The sequence below is a fragment of the Lethenteron reissneri genome, chromosome 12 (assembly GCF_015708825.2).
Source record: "Lethenteron reissneri isolate LAM-NWPU_2019-01 chromosome 12, ASM1570882v1, whole genome shotgun sequence".
NCBI lineage: Eukaryota > Metazoa > Chordata > Hyperoartia > Petromyzontiformes > Petromyzontidae > Lethenteron > Lethenteron reissneri.
The window spans coordinates 13,330,589-13,349,822 of NC_083790.1; the positions used below are offsets into that span (position 1 = coordinate 13,330,589).

At 49.8% G+C, this 19,234-nt stretch overlaps 1 protein-coding gene across 1 annotated transcript in view; it reads left to right on the forward strand.

Moving 5' to 3' along the window:
• Positions 1–2,452: 2,452 nt before the first annotated feature.
• Positions 2,453–19,234, forward strand: part of LOC133341675 (Fanconi anemia group A protein homolog) — a 138,191-nt gene continuing 121,409 nt past the window's right edge. The window contains exons 1-12 of the mRNA XM_061550266.1: positions 2,453–2,660; positions 4,383–4,462; positions 5,507–5,653; positions 6,643–6,819; positions 7,110–7,237; positions 9,673–9,750; positions 11,611–11,731; positions 12,493–12,618; positions 13,799–13,885; positions 15,553–15,657; positions 16,131–16,212; positions 19,050–19,217. Coding sequence (XP_061406250.1) covers positions 2,552–2,660; positions 4,383–4,462; positions 5,507–5,653; positions 6,643–6,819; positions 7,110–7,237; positions 9,673–9,750; positions 11,611–11,731; positions 12,493–12,618; positions 13,799–13,885; positions 15,553–15,657; positions 16,131–16,212; positions 19,050–19,217 — 1,408 coding nt within the window. The 5' untranslated portion in view covers positions 2,453–2,551. The remainder of the gene's footprint in view (positions 2,661–4,382; positions 4,463–5,506; positions 5,654–6,642; positions 6,820–7,109; positions 7,238–9,672; positions 9,751–11,610; positions 11,732–12,492; positions 12,619–13,798; positions 13,886–15,552; positions 15,658–16,130; positions 16,213–19,049; positions 19,218–19,234) is intronic.

Genomic DNA, 19,234 nt, shown 5'->3' on the forward strand with positions numbered 1-19,234 from the left:
ATCCTGAGTTTAACCTGGCTGGATTGTGTGAGGAGCTCACAAATCCTTGAGAGATCTGAACAAAGTCCCATCGGTGAACTCCTCCGGCAGGCAAGGCTGCGTTGGCTGGGTCATGTAGCCCGCATGCCCAGCCACCGCATGCCTAAACAGCTTTTGTTCGGCCGTATCGAGGGGGCTAAACGGGCGCGGCACGGGCTAGAGAAGAGATGGAGTGATGTGGTACGAGAGGATATGGCGCTGAGTGGACTTGCCAATGACTGGCTCACAACAAACAGCGGAGCGCCGGGCGGCTAAAACACAGCAAGTTTTCACACCAGGGGGCACAGGTGTTGCATCTGCCAGTTATCTCAGTCAGTCAACCCATGGCATCTGGGTCTGTCCCGTGACCTCCTGCCAGCGGGCGTTTCACACTTCACGTAGCCTTAAAGTGCACCTAGCCTGGCACAAGCACCATTATTGTTGTGTGCGTGCACTCGTGCCCCGTGTGTGTCTAATTGTGGTGACTCATTGCGCCCCTTCTGATAAGCAAGCTAGCATCAGAACTCAAGGTAAGTGAAAACATTTCTTGACATTTTTGTTACTTTCTTTTAATTACTATACAGTACTTATTACAGCATAACATGCAAATGTACAATGTTTTTTTTCTTTGTTTTACCGTGCCACATTTCACAACACTGACCTATGGACACTTAAATACAATACATTGTTATGTTACGAACGGGCCTCGGGAACTAATTGTGCTCGTAAGTCGATGACTGCCTGCACAGGCGATCCCGGTACCGTGTCAGGAGCAGATTGCTTGGGGGGGGGGGGGGGGGTTGGGGAGCTTTCCTCGTGCAACTCGGCGTTGCAACCTTGCCACCTCTGCCTGGTGGCTGCCCCTTCTGCCTGGTGGCTGCCCCCTCTGCCTGGTGGCTGCCACCTCTGCCTGGTGGCTGCCCCCTCTGCCTGGTGGCTGCCCCCTCTGCCTCGTGGCTGCCCGCTCTGCCTGGTGGTTGCCCCCTCTGCCTGGTGGCTGCCCCCTCTGCCTGGTGGCTGCCACCTCTGCCTGGTGGCTGCCACCTCTGCCTGGTGGCTGCCACCTCTGCCTGGTGGCTGCCACCTCTGCCTGGTGGCTGCCACCTCTGCCTGGTGGCTGCCCCCTCTGCCTGGTGGCTGCCCCCTCTGCCTGGTGGCTGCCACCTCTGCCTGGTGGCTGCCACTTCTGCCTGGTGGCTGCCCCCTCTGCCTCGTGGCTGCCCCCTCTGCCTGGTGGTTGCCCCCTCTGCCTGGTGGCTGCCCCCTCTGCCTGGTGGCTGCCCCCTCTGCCTCGTGGCTGCCACCTCTGCCTGGTGGCTGCCACCTCTGCCTGGTGGCTGCCCCCTCTGCCTGGTGGCTGCCCCCTCTGCCTGGTGGCTGCCACCTCTGCCTGGTGGCTGCCCCCTCTGCCTGGTGGCTGCCCCAGGAGACTTTTGCGCTCTGCGAGCTGCACAACTTGACTGGGCCCCTGCCCGAGACCTTTGAGTCCTGCGAGTTGGTGACCTCTGCACGTCGCTCGGCCTGTGCCAAGACCTGCGAGTGCCAAGACCTGCGAGTCTGAGACCTTTGACCTTGCGACCTTTGGCGGGCCTCCGCTTGGACCTTACGTCTGAGACCTGTGGACCTGTGACCTTAGGTTAACAACACTCTTTCTGCCGTCATTGAGCAGTGGAGGTCTTGGACTTTCATCGATTGCCATTAGCGCTGTTTGTTGATAGAGATATAACCTGACCAAATTGTGTTACCGCCATTCATGTTGACCTTGGTTTTTTGTGACTTGCGTTATCTCGTTGCATTGAGAATACATCTCTATAAAAGCAAGCTGTGACTGTGTTCAAAGATGGCTGCTTGGTTCTGGGACCTTTGGGAGTTTCTCCAATTACGCCTTTTGGAGGTGACAGCCCCTAAAGCCCAACCATAGCCTCACGATCAACCACACTCGTACAACACAGGAATCCCGAGGATATAACTTAAGCGTAATACAAAACGAAACATCAGATTTAATTTAACTTTGTAACTACATTTTTTTAAAGATTGAATCAGAATTTTCATTCATGGAAAGTAAGATTTAGTTCTCAGACAAATACGTTTTTTTGCAAAAGCAGAATGGAGTTCTGCTTACATTTGTTTCATCGTGAAGGTGTTTTAAATAATGGGTTTGTGACATCACCATTGCGTGCGTGGCACTCTTCACCGCAGGCCACAGATCTTGGAGGATCAAATTGTGCTGCCGTACCCATGCTGAAAAACAAGCTGTAAAACTCTGATCTGTGGGGCACGAACTGCAGACAGCATTCCGTGATTCTACTCTTAAATTACACGCTCATACAGTATGCAATTACAAAAGAACCTTATCGGGTCCACACCTGAACACAGATTTCGTTATCTGAGTGGGAAGTTAACCTTTACCCTCAGACTCGACGCTTACGGAGAACGAAGGTGAAATCCGCCGGCGCGAATGCAGTGCGGTGACCTGCACAAGACCCCGTAGCAGCGTCCGCGCGGCCACGCTCGCCTTCGTATTTTGTTAAAGATGGGCAAGGGTCTAGTGGCGATTTTGTCGGTGATTCTGACGTTGATGACGGTGGTCGCGGTGTCGCTGTCAGTGCTGCTGTGGTTGAAGACAACTGAAACTCAACCAGGTAATATAAAGCGCAGCACACACATCTGTAAATTGAAACGCATGTGCAAAGTCTGCTAAAATGCCATTTCTGGCAGTAACACAGGTGGTAGGGTGTTCAAACCTCAAACAGACACATACTTGCTTAACCTTGTCTAAATGCAGTTTGGTAAAATGTAATGAATCGTTCCAGTGGGACACTCAGCGTGATATTTTAATCTGTGTACGCGTCAGGACATGTTTGCTACGATGTACGTGTCAAGGGGCTTGACCACAGTTGTTAACCAATCCAGACGCTCCATCTCAAGGGGTTTTGCACGTGAACTCCTGGTATGTAATGAACAAATATAAATAAATCCGGAATATAAATAAGTATAAAAATACAACAAATAGAATGACATCGTAAATACAAAATATATATATGTTATTGACAAATATACGCGTAAAGATTTATCGCGTTTTATTTGGCTACGTGAGTTTGTAATTTTTAGTTTTAAAATCCTCAATATACAGGGTGGCCCCAGGACACAAGACATTATATTTACTTTACCGAAACCCAAAGGGTGATGTCATTTCTTTTCACAAATGTTCAAACTGACTGCCATTAACAATGCTTTCATGAATGCTCTTTTGAAATAAATGTAGAACTTTTTATTTAAAGATTACCGGTATAATCTTTGAACATTCAACAATTATGTTTCGTCTCAATTCATTCAGGGGTTCTTGGTCAAATTTTATAAACTACGGGTTTGAGGTGACCCCCCACAGGAAGAAGAATAATATAAATAATGATCATGAGCTAAAATATTAACTTAAAGAAAAATCAAACGTTGTAATGCCAGTTTCAATGAATCTCGCCACTCCTATGATGTGTTTGAAGGAGGGGGCGATGATTACAATACACGTTCCAAATGCGGGTTAATTTTTTAATTTGGACCATCATGCCAGCACACAATGGCCTACCCTTGCGAATGACGTCAAGAGATCTTAAACACGTCCACGGAGAAGAAGACGGCGCGTAGTTTCACCGTGGTTCGTGTACACACGCACGCAGTATTTACCGTGGTGGACCGCCGGATTCGAACCACGAGCCTCTGCAATAGGCGACGAACCCGTTGCCGCTGAGCCGTGGCCCCGCTAAGTGAGATATGGAGAACAAATACCCGACGCCTTCTCTCGTCAGTGTGGATGTTGGAGCCCGAGGATGTTCTTGGGACTGCACTCACGGCCGAGCGTATGGTGGATCTCGTATGGAGAAAAAAAGTCGAATATAGTTTCGGTGATAATTTCAACACCGCAGGGGTTGTAGCGAGAGGGGTCCAGAGAGGGGTCCAGAGAGGCATTCGCCGGCTGGGATTTGGATGAACCTACACGAGTCACTCGGAGAGATTGGAGAGGTTGAGTCGTCGTAGAGATGGATTTGTGAGCCTTGATTATGTAATGGCGGTGTTCTTGTACAGATGAACGATATACTGGTGTACACGAGGTCCTGCTGTGCACAAGATGTTGACGTACATGGCACATGCTGTTCCACCTGTATGGAATAGAGTGTTGCCCCCTCGCATGAATGAGTTAAATCCGGGTGCTCCTGTTCACTCCCAGTCATCAACTGGCTGAGAACACCTTAATATACAAGCATACAATGCAGTGCCCTCCTGAAAAAAGTGTTGCTAATTCCTTGGTCAGTAAGCCATTATTAGTATTATCATTGTATGTACAAACGTATTCTGTTACCGAATTTCAGAGACAGAGAGTCGGCAGACCAACTATATGATTGGTGTTGGACGAGCGGACTGCACAGGCCCTGCTGCTGAAGTGGCAATGGTACCAAAGGCCAAATGCATTGTCTTCACACACCCACTCACACACCGCTTCACACTCCAACTCACACACCGACTCACCGCTTCACACACCAACTCACAACAACCGCCATTCGCCACTAAGTGGCGGTGACGTCACCTATGACACCGACTCACACACCCACTCGCACACAAACTCACACACCTACTCACACACCGACTCACCGACCCACTCACACACAAACTCACACACCCACTCACGCACACACCGCTTCACACACGAACTCACACTCCAAGTCACACACCCACTCACACACAAACTCACACACCGCTTCACACACCCACTCACCGACTCACACACAAACTCACACACTCACACACCCACTCACACACCCACTTACAGACAAAGGGGCCGTCCATAAATGACGTCACGCACCTAGGGAGGGGGGGGGGTCAGACATTTGTGACGATGTGTGACGAGGGGGGGTGGTGAGAAATGTGACGTCACATCAAAATGCGCAACTTTAAATAAATATGTAATTGTTATAACAGCATTCCTACAACATCAGAGTGCAGGGCCACATTAAATACGCACTACAATTACAATACAGTAGTATAAAGCGATTTGAAGCATGTTTTATTTTTTTAAATGGAAATGTGGTTTGGGGGGGGCAGCGCTTTGTGACGTCATATTTGAGGGGGGGGGGGTCTGACTTTTTGTGACGCCGTGTGACGAGGGGGGGGGGGTCAAAAATCGTCCAAAATCGCGTGACGTCATTTATGGACAACCCCAAACTCACACACCCACTGACACCCAAACTCACACACCGACTCACCCACCCACTCACACCCACACACCGCTTCCCACACCGACTCGCACACACTTGACTCGCTATTTTAGTCCCAATCTGTATTCGATGAGAATGAATGCCCATCGCAAAAGCAGCGCACCAGCAGCCGGCTTCAGAGGAGCGGAGCGGGCCCTTGCTGACGGAGCAGAGTGCACGCGGCAGCGGCGTCGCTGAGGCCGCGCCCACGGTGAGGGGGCTGTGAACGCGTTGTGCACCAGATGGGCTACGCCAGCCCGTCGCAGGTCGCCAAGGGGATCCACACGCGCCTCTACAGCCGCGCCTTCATCGCGGCCGACTTCAGCGGCAACCGCGTCGTGTTCGTCAGCGTTGATGTTGGCATGATCTCGCAGAAGGTCAGGCTTGAGGTGAGTCACTTTCTCTGGGGGGACTTGGCCTACTCTTCCACATTGGCCAAGCATCTTGGATGAGCAGGGAGTACCCACAGGTCCAGTGTGCTATCCGTCACCGCTTTCCAACCCATAGATCAACAAATCGTCCCCAGTCCAGCTCGTATTGGCCAACCACTCCAAGGCCGAAACACTTCCTGCAAACTACTCCATTGGGATTCCACACGGCAGCATCGCCCTCTACTGCGAACAAAACAACAATTGGCAGGACCCTCCTGCGAATAAAGTGGCACGAGATTCAGTGGGTCTCTCCTGGATAAACAAGCATCACCCACATCACATTTGAAACCATTCTCCTATCTCACTTTGCGGACCCACTGACGAGGAGACGGGATGGGAGCCCCTGGTTCGTTTTTCTGGCGTTATCGCCAAGATGCATTCTCCCCCTGACACTGCATCTCCATCTTATCTGCAACCGCTACCGATGGTCGGCAGTCTCTCCCACTATCGCCCGTGGTGTCCCTGGCAATATAAACTTTTGTCTGCCGTGCAACTGATCCGCAGATGGCGTGTGGAATCGTGCGTTAACCGGACCCCACGGGCAACATGAGCCGAGGTTCAGAGGCATTTCACAGCAGTTGCTTTAGCAGTGCACTAACGTCGACACGAAGCGACACTGACCACCCGAGTTTCATTTCCAACCACGGCTGACATCAGTGGCGAGTAATATCTGGACCGGTCCTGGCCCCACCCTTCCCCAATGAACGATGCCCACCGTGGTGAAGTATGTTCAAACAACCCCTGTAACCGACACGGTGTGGCCCTAATCCAGCAGAGGATTGAAAAAAAATAGTTATATTATTGAATTATTTTATTTGTGTATCTCGATGGGCCTGTATATCTCCTGCTCGGTTAAATAAAGGACACTTCTGTTAAATAAAGGATACTACGACAGTTGTGCAGTGCCGTTGAGTTACAGTATTCGTGTTGCAATGATCTTTTTTCAGGTGTTAATGCGGCTAAAGGATAAATACGGATCACAGTACAATGAGTCGAACGTGGTTCTGAGTGGGACCCACACTCACTCGGGCCCCGGAGGATACTTCCAGTACTCTCTCTTCGTGATTGCTTCTCAAGGATTCATCAAACCCTGCTTTGAAGCCATCACTTCAGGCATCGTTCACGTGAGCCTTGCACAGCACATCGGCACGTTTCCGCGCGAATCTCCTCTTCTGGCACACAACCCTGCTCTGCTGCAAACTCGGCTCACACGGGCTGATCGGAACTCGCGTGAGCAATGCGTGAAACGGAAACATTTCGCCAGAGCAGCAGATTGTGACCGATCACAGACAAAATGTTGAAAGAATTGCTGCCGCGAATGACAGGGAAGCCAGGAATTGCAGGAATGGCGTGGAATGCTTGCATCTACCGGTACGGTAATTTTTTGTTTATTCAAAGTGCATCTGTTTTCCAGAGTATTGACATTGCCCATGGAAACATGAAGCCAGGCAACCTCTTTCTCAGCCGAGGGGAGGTGAAAGAAAGCAATGCCAACCGCAGCCCCTTCTCCTACCTGAACAATCCAGCAGCGGAGAGAAGCAGGTAACGTCGCTCGCGACCACGCGAAGGAAACCTTTGAACTGCAGTGCCTCGCGGGAACGTTCTTCGCGCCGTAAACAAGCCCCACTTCACATTACGCAATGGATGCATTTTCCTGCCACACAGGGTGCCGACACGTTACACGAGTAGCCGTTACGATCGTCAGAGTCCATAAAACCGGACAGAATATTAACTTGTTGAGCGGTGCACAAACCGCGATTCGCAACCCCGAGCAGAACATCTTGCGGGGTGTGGTGGTAGTGGTGATGCGTCAACATCACTTCTCGTGATGGCGAAGCAGTCGGAAGAGGAATGTCGTTTCAAATGTTGCTTAGGGGCTGTCTTATGAGGACCGGTGTGTTATGCTGCACCGGTGTACCACCAATACGTCCATATACCGAAATAAAAACGTCACGAGGCAATTCGTTAACAGCAACAACAATGAAGGAGGACACGGAGACGCAGATGTGCCAGGCTGCTGTGACACTTGGCTTCGTCTGGGTACGTTCAAATTGGACAGCGCCAACTCCCTGGAGCGTTGCGTGCTGATGACACCGAACGATGGCTCAGCTCCGTCGCCTATGATCCCTGAAGCGATCCGGGCACATTATGGAACGGCGCTGAGGGCGCGTAGCAGCTTCTGTATTTATCTTGTGGTCTTTACAGGGCCAAAGTCCTTTTTCGATTATTTTTCACGCTGTGTTCGTCCCTGCGCAGGAGGAAATTTCACTTCAATCGCAACACAGCCGGGCATCGGCATTGCCAATGTCCTGCTCTTCTCTTTTTGTAACTCATCGATGCAAATTGACTTCTATCCTACATCCCGTGTACATCTCTATCTGCATCTCCCTTTTTCCAGCTCACGTCATCTCTGTCTCTAGTTTACATCTCTCTCCATTTACTACACATTTATTTACACCTTATATCTCATTGCAAATGGGGGGCCCCAAGAATTAATTTAGCTTTCGGCCCCAATATGAGCCAGCACCCCCACTTCCTGTGTCAGGCCTCAAAGTAAACTTTTTTTTATTTGACCAGGTGAAGCCCACTGAGATATTAGCTCTTTTTCATAAGCGATCTGGTTACACACGATAGCTAAATGAAGTCGCTTATCTCGTGGAAATTTATACCAGCCAAATAATCTAAACGCTAATGTTTCTAAACGTGGAGGGAAAACCCGGAGGACCTGGAGAAAAATCCACGCGGCCACGGGGAGAATATTAAAACTCCAAATATACAGCAGCAGGCGTCAAGGGGTGGGATGGAACCCACGACCTCCTGCGTACCAGGCGAGGGAGAAAACAACTCTCTTGGTGGTTGCACTGTGGCCCAATGTTTGTACAAGTCTGGAAGCGACAGGAAGCTTAATCAATCTCTATATCTATTTTTATTTAGCACCTTTGGTGATAAAATCGCATCTCAAGTGCTGCACGGAACTATAATGAAATATATCGCTTAATAATAGGTTATTAAACGAATTACAAATTATAATAGAAATGCAAATGTAGGTTTAGAAAGGTTTATAACTTTATTCTAAACACAGCAACTTTAAAGGTACCTGAGATCATTGTACAATAAGATGATAATAAATGCATACATGAGTGGAAAACAACAGTAGCCAAAATATGAAAGTGCCACTTTGATCCCATTTCATCATCCAGCCCACATCGGCCTTTTCCCTCTGTGGAGACATCGCAGTGTAAGAATAGGAGCCGTTCTCAAAGGTGCTGGTATAAGGGTGTTTGGTGTCGTGAGAAGTGGCGGCGTGGCGTATGATTGCTTACCGGCACATTACCACTGTGCATCCTGCAATCCGTGGTCGAGTGTAAAACTCCATAATAGAGATTTTTTTTTAGTTAGACCGCGTAAATATAAATGTGTTGTTAAACCCGCCACCACCCGACACAGCCAATTAGTAAGGTTTGTCACGTAAGCAAAACGTCCCAATTCGCTACGAGTTCAGCACACCAGTGTGTTGGAGAGCAAATCCACAACAAGTAGTAACTAATAGGCGTGTGTTTTTAAGTGACAAACCTTACTAGTTGACTGTGTCGGGTGGTGGCGGGTTTAACGACATATTTATATTTACGCGAAAGTCTACGTGTTAAACACAGTTTAAAACTACAACAACATTTGGTTACAGAAAGATGATGTGTTCTTTTCGATTTAAAGCTTTCGTGACTGCAGGGATTCATCTTCTTGGATCTTTCGGCAAAGTCACGTAGAAGGGAAGTAATAAAATAATATTATTTTATTACGTGACTTTACCGAAAGAACCAAGAAGATGATGTGTTCTGAGTCCCCACTTGCCATGGTAATATAGCAAAGAGCTCCCATTCTCATCGTCGTCGCTGTATAATTCAAATTGTGTTGTGTGGTCAACATCCAGAAATGATCACGGGAAACGCATAATATTGAGCGGTGTTCTATTTCTGCAGGTACAAAACCAACACCGATGAGGACATATTGCTCCTGAAGCTCGTGGACCAGGAGGGCGCACCCATCGGAGTGGTGACGTGAGGCCCACATCTCTTACAGGCCTCCTCCTCCTCCTCACTCAGCATGCTTGGGAGGCTCAACCAGGGCGCACTCACGGGTGGCAGCTCCTCACTCCTCCAGCCCCGCCCACTTTCGCATAGCCACGCCCACCCAGTCACTACCCCCACCGCTCACAGTGAGAGTGGCCTCCTGGCACTGTCTGGATGTCGGTCCCCACCTTGTGCCTATAGGCCCCGCTCACCACTCTGCCAGCCTCACCCACTACTCCGGTAGCCCCACACTTTGTCCGGATCATCAGTCAACCATGAAGCCAGAAGATGTGTCCACCTATCAGACTCCCACATCCATCCCTGATTGGTTGAACAAAGACTGCAGAACAAAAATAAACATTGTTTTTCTGAATTGGTCTTATACAGCTCTGTAAATAAAGTAGTGGGTCTATTGACAGCCAGCAAAACCTCCTTGTCGGGTGTATGGATGGTGTAGCCCCAGTATTGAGGAGGCCTATTAAAGGCACTTCAACAGGGGCACTTCAATTTGGGCCAGTCTGTTATACAAGGTGTAGAGGATGTTCGGGACATCCTCACACACAAACGCCACACAACCACGGGCCGCGGGTTAGGGGTCACGGGGGCGTGGGTTAAGGGTCACGGGGGCGCGGGTTAAGGGTCATGGAGGCGCGGGTTAAGGGTCACGGGGCCGTAGGTTAAGGGTCACGGGGGCGCTGCCGTGTACGCCACCCAATCCGATTATTGAGGGGAGGACACTCCGACCGGATTGGCCCCCAGCAGGATTAGCAGTGGAGCGGTAAGCCCGAGAAGGGAATGAGTGTTAGAAAAAGGGCGGCAGACGGGCTACATAAGAGAGACGGTTTGGAGGGTTTGGGGTTAGTTTTCGACGATGAGCGGGAAGCACGGTGAGTGGGAAGCACGGTGAGTGGGAAGCACGGAGTGAGTCGCCTTGAGAATGAAGGTCCTGCTCAAACCGTCTCGAGCCTCCGCTTCAAAGGTAATGGCGCTGCTCGCTGCAAGAGCCCCAAACGGAGAAATCTGCCGACGCCAAGACACGATGCCAATGGGCAGAGCTGGAGTATCATTATTAGCAAGCGAGAGGGTGTTCGAGGTGACGCTTGGCTGCTGGAGGGGTGTTTCAGGTCACCTCGCGCTCGACGATTGCCGTCACCAAGGCATGGGCGAGGGCGAGACGTCGCAGCTCCCACAAGGCCGTGCAGAGCCAGTGGGAGGTGTAAACTAAACACGTGCAATGTTTGTCACGGGACAACATGGGAAGGGGAGGTAGCACCTGCTGACTTAGTTTGCTGCCCATATTCTCCACAACAACACCAACTTGTACTGAGCGACACTGTTGTTGGTAAAGCGACGGTGTGGCACTGTACTGTATATAGCATTAAACACTATCGCCATAACCTCAACAACTACATCATATCACTCCAACGTTACCTCTGCTATTCAGTCCCAAAGTCAACTGTACCTAAACTATTTAGAATCAACATCACGCGTTTATAGTTTTTGGCTGCTCTACATTTCTACGTGATAAGCCACTTCGTTGAGCTATCACTTGTGGCCAGGTCGCGTTTGAAAAATAACTACATAGCTCAGTGGGCCTTACCTGGTACTACAAAATAAAGAAGCTCATAGTTTCAGTTTATAAACCCAAACGGGCAAAGCTGCCTCAGCACGGAGGCAACCCAGAGAGTGAAAGAGCAGTCGACTCAGACGTCAACGAGTAGCTGGTGTGTTGTGCAAACATCAGCACTGGGGAGACAAAGGTGGCCTGGCGTGGTGTTGGCCACCAACCTTGCGTGCCGTGCTGGCCTTAATAGGTGTGTGTGTGTGTGTGCTATGTGTGTCCTACAGCTGGTTTGCGGTCCACGCTGTGAGCATGAACCTCACGAATAAACTCATCAGTAGCGACAACATGGGCTATGCCGCCTACCTGTTCGAGCAGGAGATGAACCCTGGTTTTCTGCCTGGGGAGGTGAGTGCCAGCATATATAACAATTCACTTGCGGACATGTGTGTACACGGATACTACACCGGTGATTGTTGAATGGACGAGTGTGCATTAGATTTGAAAACGAATTAGGTCCCTCCCAATGTTGACTCCATGGCTACGGCCTTGTGTTGAGCTTTTCCTTCTCACCACTCGTCTACAGAAGCACAGCACTCCCCACTGCCCATACCCCAGCCCCTGCCACACGCAGCAGCAGCGGCTACGGCAGCTGCCACAGAGGAGAGGGAGGCAGCGGAGCCCTGGCCGGGAGACATCGAGGAAATGTTGATTATTTTTGAAGGGGTTTCCTCTTACTCACTAGCTACTTAATAGATCATTATTCATACGCCAATTTGAAAACTGGTCATCAGAAAAACATGTTTCAGATTCAATCCTCATGAGGCGCCATGGGTGTAAAGTCTCCCAACTCTTCGTATCCACTCGATCTTTCTGCCCTCTGTATGTGCTACGTGGAAGGGCGATAGCTGGAAGGCAGCACCGAATGCTTATTTTTTTCTTTTAAAGCAGCGGCGTTATTGACGAATGTGTTAAGAGTTATTTTGTGATTTCTGAAACTAGTACATTGTCCTGGCCAAAAGGGGACGTCTGGTAGCCTCACCACATCCAAGTGTTTGTCCTGTTCGCATCGATAAGTAGAGTCTCGGACCGCTCGGTGACCCTCCGTGCGCCTGGTGAAAGCGACTGCGCTAACCCGTCGTCCACGGCGTCCGCCTGTCGCCCCGCAGGGACCGTTTGTGGCGCTGTTTTCTTCATCGAATTTGGGAGATTCCTCACCCAACACCAAGGGCCCACACTGCAGCCAGACGGGGGTTTCCTGTGCCAACGTGAACAGCTACTGTGATGTCGGAGGGGTACGTGTCTTGCCTCGCCACAGAATTGCTCCACGTCGCAGTAAACAGCTGTGATGCTTAACAAAGGTAGAGGCGCAGCCCTGCAATTGCTTGCTCACGCCGCTGCTGGTGGAAGAGCCTCCACTAGAGGGAGCGCTAGAGAGCTGCTGTCGAGGGTATTTGGCCTACTGTTCCACGCCAGTCTTGGTAGAGGTCGGAGTACCCACACTTAACTCCACCACACAAGACCTGCCAATCAAATTATTGTGGTGTTCCCATTGATACTGGCGGGTGAACAGAGGCGGGGAGGATTTAAGAAACTTCCGCCATTGTTTTAACTGCCAGAAAAGGAGATGGAATCGAACCGGTGACCTCTGTTTTGCAAGTCCAGTGTTCAGTCCATCACAGCACTGCGCAAACGTCCCCCAGTCTTTGAATACACGAGGCCGATTGTGCGTGGACTGGGCATCTTGTGCTATCCCTGCTGTTTTACCGATTGAAACTGGACACTGCAGGTTTAATGTTTAGTTTTTCCAGTATTATGTGTCGGCAATACCGTAGTTAGCCAGGCGGGTGTCGAGGCGGGCGTCTGCGTGGCCACGTGGGTCACAAAGCCAAGAAGCACAGAGTCTTCTCGGCTTCTCGGCAGACGCGTGTGGTGGATGCCGCGGCCTCCGCGTGGTGCCATGGCCCAGTGACAGTGCGCTCACCGCTTGCTGTAGAGGTTCACGGTTCAAATCCTGTGGCCGCCATAATTAACGCCGAGGTGTGTATTAACAACAAGAAATATTTCCGTCACAGAGGATGTTAAAATTCCCGTGACGTCATTCGCAAGAGAGAGCACAATGCTCCACATTTTTCTCATTTTAAAAGTTATCCGCAAGTTACTCAATCGGGACGAGGCACAGCAATCACCACCACCTCCTGTAAAAACTTTGCAGGACCCTCCGGAAAAAATAATCTTGAGACTCAGTGAGACTAAATAATAATAATGTCAGGAATGGTTATTGAAGCCAGAGGAGCAGTTCCCAAACTGTGGAACCAGGGGGACATGAGACACAGCCCTTTGCGGTGGCGATCCCTCGGGGTTACGGAGCAGACTGGGGCATTCTGGGAACCATCGCCCTCTCGTGGTGAACAAGGTGTGCATCGTGCCCGGAGGGTGATTTGTTGAAGCAGCGAGCGTCTTTGTTTGTCACAGTCAAAGACGTGCATCAGCATGGGACCTGGAGACGATATATTCGAAAGTACAAAACGCATTGGGGAAAACATTTACTCAAAGGCCAAGGTAAGTCGGCTTCATCATTATCAACATGGACATTGTCATATTGTCATCTTAACACTCTTACCATGACGGTGGCAGCAGGGAGGTGGTGGCGCAGCGGCGACACTCGTGCCCCACTTGAGCATCTTTCTGTGGGGAGTTTCTGTGTTCTCCCCCATGTGCTGTCTGGGTTTCCTCTGGGTTCTCCAGTTTGCCTCCAAAGCAAAAAACCGCAAAATGTAACTGATATTGGTCAAACATCCCAATGCTCAGAGATTACTTGCAAATTACTCAATTGAGATTACACACAGCAGCAACCGCTGTTGTGAAAACTTGGCAGGACCCTCCTGAAAAAGAGTCTTGGAATTCATTTAGGCTTTCCTGGGTAAACAAACGGAGTAGTAATAATCATACGACTCAGCAGCATTGTCATATTGCCATCATAGCACTCCTACTTTAATGATGATCATCATAATTTGTAATGAAACACCCCCTTGAGTCATGCCTGCAAGGGGTTAGCCTGCACTTGAACTCCAACCCAACTAGGAATGCCAGCCCATTCCCTCGCACTCAAGGGAATTCGGCAACCGGGTCACGGAGCAAGCACCACTGCTCACAGCAGCCCTAACCGGGGTTATTGCACCACTCACAATCAGGCTCGCCCAAGGACGTGTGACAAAGAGTGGCACACTTGCCTATAAATGAACATGTGCGTGGTCTGGTATTCCTCTATGTATGTTCACACATACTCTCACGATTCAAAAACTGAAGTCTTTTAAAACTAAATTATTTTATTTAACAGGTAAAGCCCAGTGAACTATTAGCTATTTTTAAGAATTGACCTGGCCACACATAATAGCTCATGGAAGTGGCTTCTATCATCGTCACATGTGTGGAATTTATTGGAGCAGCCAAATAATTTGAACAGATGTTTCTAAATGTGGAAGGAAAAATTAGAGGATCCAGAGAACAATTCATAATCTACCAGGGAGAACATGCAAACTCCAAATATATAGGAGTCAGGGTCAGGATTGGAGCCACCATGGTCGTCCATATTAAAGTCATCGATGCGTTATATTGTTAGACGCAGGCCGCCAACAAACCTGCAACATCTGCGTACTGCACAGGCCAGATTCATGCAGCTATTGGGGTCATCATCATCATCATCGTTGGCAATATGATTCGCATTGCCATAAAAATAATTACTATCTTTGGCAAAATCTTCATTCTTACCTTCATCTCTGTCGGAGATAAAGAATTCCAAGTCAGCATTCCCGGAGCCCAGAGACGCTCTAAACTTGCTGAGGAAAGTGGAGAATCCTCCATAACCACACCCACTTTGAGCCATGCCTCCAACGGTGGAATTGCGCCAATGAATTGGCAAGTACAGATTTGAGCATATTTCCTACACAAGCGACCATTATTTCACGAATCGAAGGTAGGAATGACGAGCAAAACCTCTATACGAATCAGGGCCACCACTCATTAGAGTTTCACTATTGTCAACTTTGGAACTTGACTAAAATGGGATGCCGGTTGATTCCCTCTGCCCAACACTATGATATAACTTGTGATGTAACTATGATATAACTTGTTCCGGTCTTGAGTTTGCCAGTGCTTTCTGTGCCCGGGAGGAATGGCTTCTTTGCGCCGGGGCATGACAAATCGAGGTGCCCTTTTCCCTCTTGCAGGAGCTGTTCTCGGAAGAGGGGAGGACGCTGACCGGTCCGGTGAATTCTGCCCAGCAGTGGGTGAACATGACCGATGTTGTTGTTCGGTTCAACTCCACTCACACAGTAAGACATCCGTCTAAAAGACTGCTTCGCGGAGCGGCGACGCGGCCCCGCGGTAGCGCCCTCGCCGCTCGTTGCAGAGGTTCACGGTTCCCTTCTGGCAGGCCACCCTGGTGAATACTGCACGTGTGTTAACCGTAAAAGATGCACCGCCTGCTTCACGGACAGACGTAAACAAATCCCCTGATGTCATTAGCAGCAGAGTAGGCGACCGCGTGCCAGCGTGACTGGGTGAACCCATAGAGCAACATGTCCCTGTATTGTCGCGCATGAAGGCAGACGACACCCCTGCGTGAAACACAGTGTGAGCTCGTGACAGCCTTGTGCTATAAGAATGCTGCGACTACCACGTGTTCTGTTGATCTGATTGAACGTATCGTACCAGTCTACACTGGGCATTGCACTGCAAGGCAGCGCTACGAGTGGTACTATGAGTGGTGTTGTTCTTGTTGTTGTTGTCGTTGTTCGTTCTCCAGGCTAAGACGTGCAAACCGGCCCTGGGATACAGCTTTGCAGCCGGCACCACCGACGGCCCGGGGTCACTGAACATCATGCAGGGTAAACGCCTCCTCCTGCAGCAGCAGCAGCAGCAGCAACGGCATACTCCATTATTTAGTCAGATGAAACACAGGCCCAGTGAGACACACGTCACGAACGTGACCTCTTTTTCTTGGGCGAGCTGGTTCGCATCACGTCATTTAGAATACAGCAGAAAATCATTGAACACCGGTTCAAATTTAACAGCTCCAAGACTACGTTTAGCAATGATGTCATACTAATTCGATACATATAGGGAGAATTACATTAACTAACATTAAATGTTAAAGAGACGGAATGTGTGATGACTGGGAAGGGATGCAACGACATCAGGCAATTAGAGGAGAGTGGAGAACATGGCACCAGATGGATTAGAGAGGGGAAATGTCGGCTTACGGCAGAGGGGGAGCAGTAACACAGCGGTGTAATCACAACATGGACAATGGGTTCCTCAAAGCATATTTAAATCTGGATTGAAAATACAATTATTTAAAACTGTTTTAGTGTTTAGTTTGTTGTCCTTCCCCTGCACCTCCGATTAGCACGGTTGGCTACGTACAGTGTGAAAGAAGTTAAATTTACATACATCCATTGATCAAATCTTCAAGCGTATAATGTCGTACCGGTGGAAGCCTCAACTCTGGAGGCTGTTTCCAGAGTGTCCTTCTATGAGGGTATTTTACCAATATCTTCGATGACTCTTTCCAATAATTGCAGGAAAATGGAGTTCTGGCCGGAACCCAACAACAGCTTATAGAAATAACCCTGCTCATTTCCAGAACTGTGTTAACTTTCAAAAAATATATATAACGTTGAGACTACTGTTTGTTCCTGGCCGCTTGACATTTTGGGCCTGTGTACCTGTGCTCAACAACCGTGTTAACACAAAAAGTCCCACCACTCCACTCCTCCCTGACCAACGATGACCACCGTGTCCAATGCGGTGGCATTTTGACCTCTTTACATCCACGTTGCGTTACCTCCACCACTGTCTCCAGGCGCCTTCCTGGCTCTGTGTCTCTCATACACGTCAGCTGCACCTCTCTTACCCTTTTCCCATTGGCACATTCGAGCCACGCCATAGTGGGGTGGCTTTCGCCTGGCTTCCAAACTATGATACAGAACAAGTGGCGTGATACGCTGGCCTCGTGAGACGTGCAAATCTGTCTCAGGGCCAAGCGGGGCCAGTGGCGGGCTCCGTCGCTTTCATCGTGTGTTGCGTCGGTGGGTGAATTTGGGCGTGCAATGCAAGACATCATCACTCGTTGGTTGCGTGGGACTTCCACAGGGCGGCCCCGCCTGTGCAGTGGAAATACACCCTGGGCTGGCTCGGCACAGCCCTGGGCTGGCTCGGCACAGCCCTGGGCTGGCTCGGCACAGCCCTGGGCTGGCTCGGCACAGCCCTGGGCTGGCTCGGCGCAGCCCTGGGCTGGCTCGGCACAGCCCTGGCTGGCTCGGTTACGCAGTAAAAAAAAGGGGTCGTGTGCACTTGCCTTTTGAATGAGCAATGCGCGAGCTTCGTGTTTACGGCCTGTGCTGGTGTTAAAATGTTGAAAGTTCTTTCAGTTTACCTTACCTGCAGAGCCTGGCGGTGGTAGCTGTGCATGTGGCTGGTCATGCAGCTCTTTGGAGCCAGCGAGGGTTGGTGAATCACCGCACAAATGCTATGAAACTCCTTTCCCATGGGCATCGGGGAGCCGTAGCCTGGCTCGCCAGGAGGAGGCGGATTCGCGAGTTACTAAATGTGTCCCAATTCCCTATTCGCGACCCACCGGACTCCAGTATTTAAGAGTTGTACATAGTGCCTACAGACCACCCACACCGGGGAGGTGCAGGATCTTGTTACTACATTTGAAACGGTCTGCCGCCAAGATTGGGCACGCCCCCTCTGCTGCCCGCTTCGTCCTCAAGTCTCGCACTCATCTCGCTCAGAACTCGCTAGTGTGCACTTTTACTTGATGCGTACTTACAGTCCAGTCGTTTATACATTTTGATAGAAACGAGTCGATTGTGAGGTCCATTAAAAGTAATGCGAAATGCAATCAGGGAAAGTGTTGCTAAACTGATAACGAGCTGTGCGGCGTTGTTATCAAACACCTGAATCGTCCCGAGGAGTCATCCTCCTGACTTCATCACCACCACCTAAATCGTCGTCAAATTATCATGTTTACCACTTCCCCCCATGTGCACGTGTACCAGGAACGTAATCCCATGTTTTTTCCCATTGGAACGAGGTTTCTACATTTGCGAGCGTTTTCCAGAACGTACCGCTCGCGGATAGAGGGTTTACTGTATCATCTGTTCCATCTGGAAGGAATAGAATGTTAGCCCCTCAGGCTCTGGGCTTTATCTGGGTGTTCCACTTCACTCATTCATTGTGTGAACACATCTTAATATAAAACACATACAATTTAAGATCCTCATGAAAATACTAATCGGAGTGGCTTCCAGCGTAAATAAACAAATATTGTCGTCATTATTATGATCCAGTTGGTAATCCATACTCACAAGAGTAGTGCTGCTCTTATAACCGGAACAAATCATCCCGGGCTCCGATGTTGCGGTGTGCTCCAGCGTTGTAAGATATCAACAGGTGCTCCGTCAGAATCTACCAAGAGCAAACCAGGTCACTGACCACAGCCCAGGGAGATCAAGTTGGTGTGACCAATTATTTATGTCAATGATTGCCTCATAATAACGATTTTTGACGATTGTCAGGTAGTGAGTTAGTTTGGTTAATGCTAATTTTGCCACCCATTCCTTTCTTGTTAACCCCTTGGTTTAGTGAAAACGGCTCGGCAGGGAGATAGATTTGTGGCATCCGCCTCGTGGTGCGCGCTGACCCTTGCCCTCTGCAGGCACCACGGAGGGAAACGCATTCTGGGATGCCATTCGGGACTTTCTCTCCGGCCCTCCATCCAACGAGACCACGGAATGCCAGGCTCCCAAACCCATCCTCTTGGACACCGGAGATGTGAGTCGCGACTTTGCTGTTCGTGGGATTGCGCTGCTTCCACGCTCGTGGGGTTTGACCAATGAACGA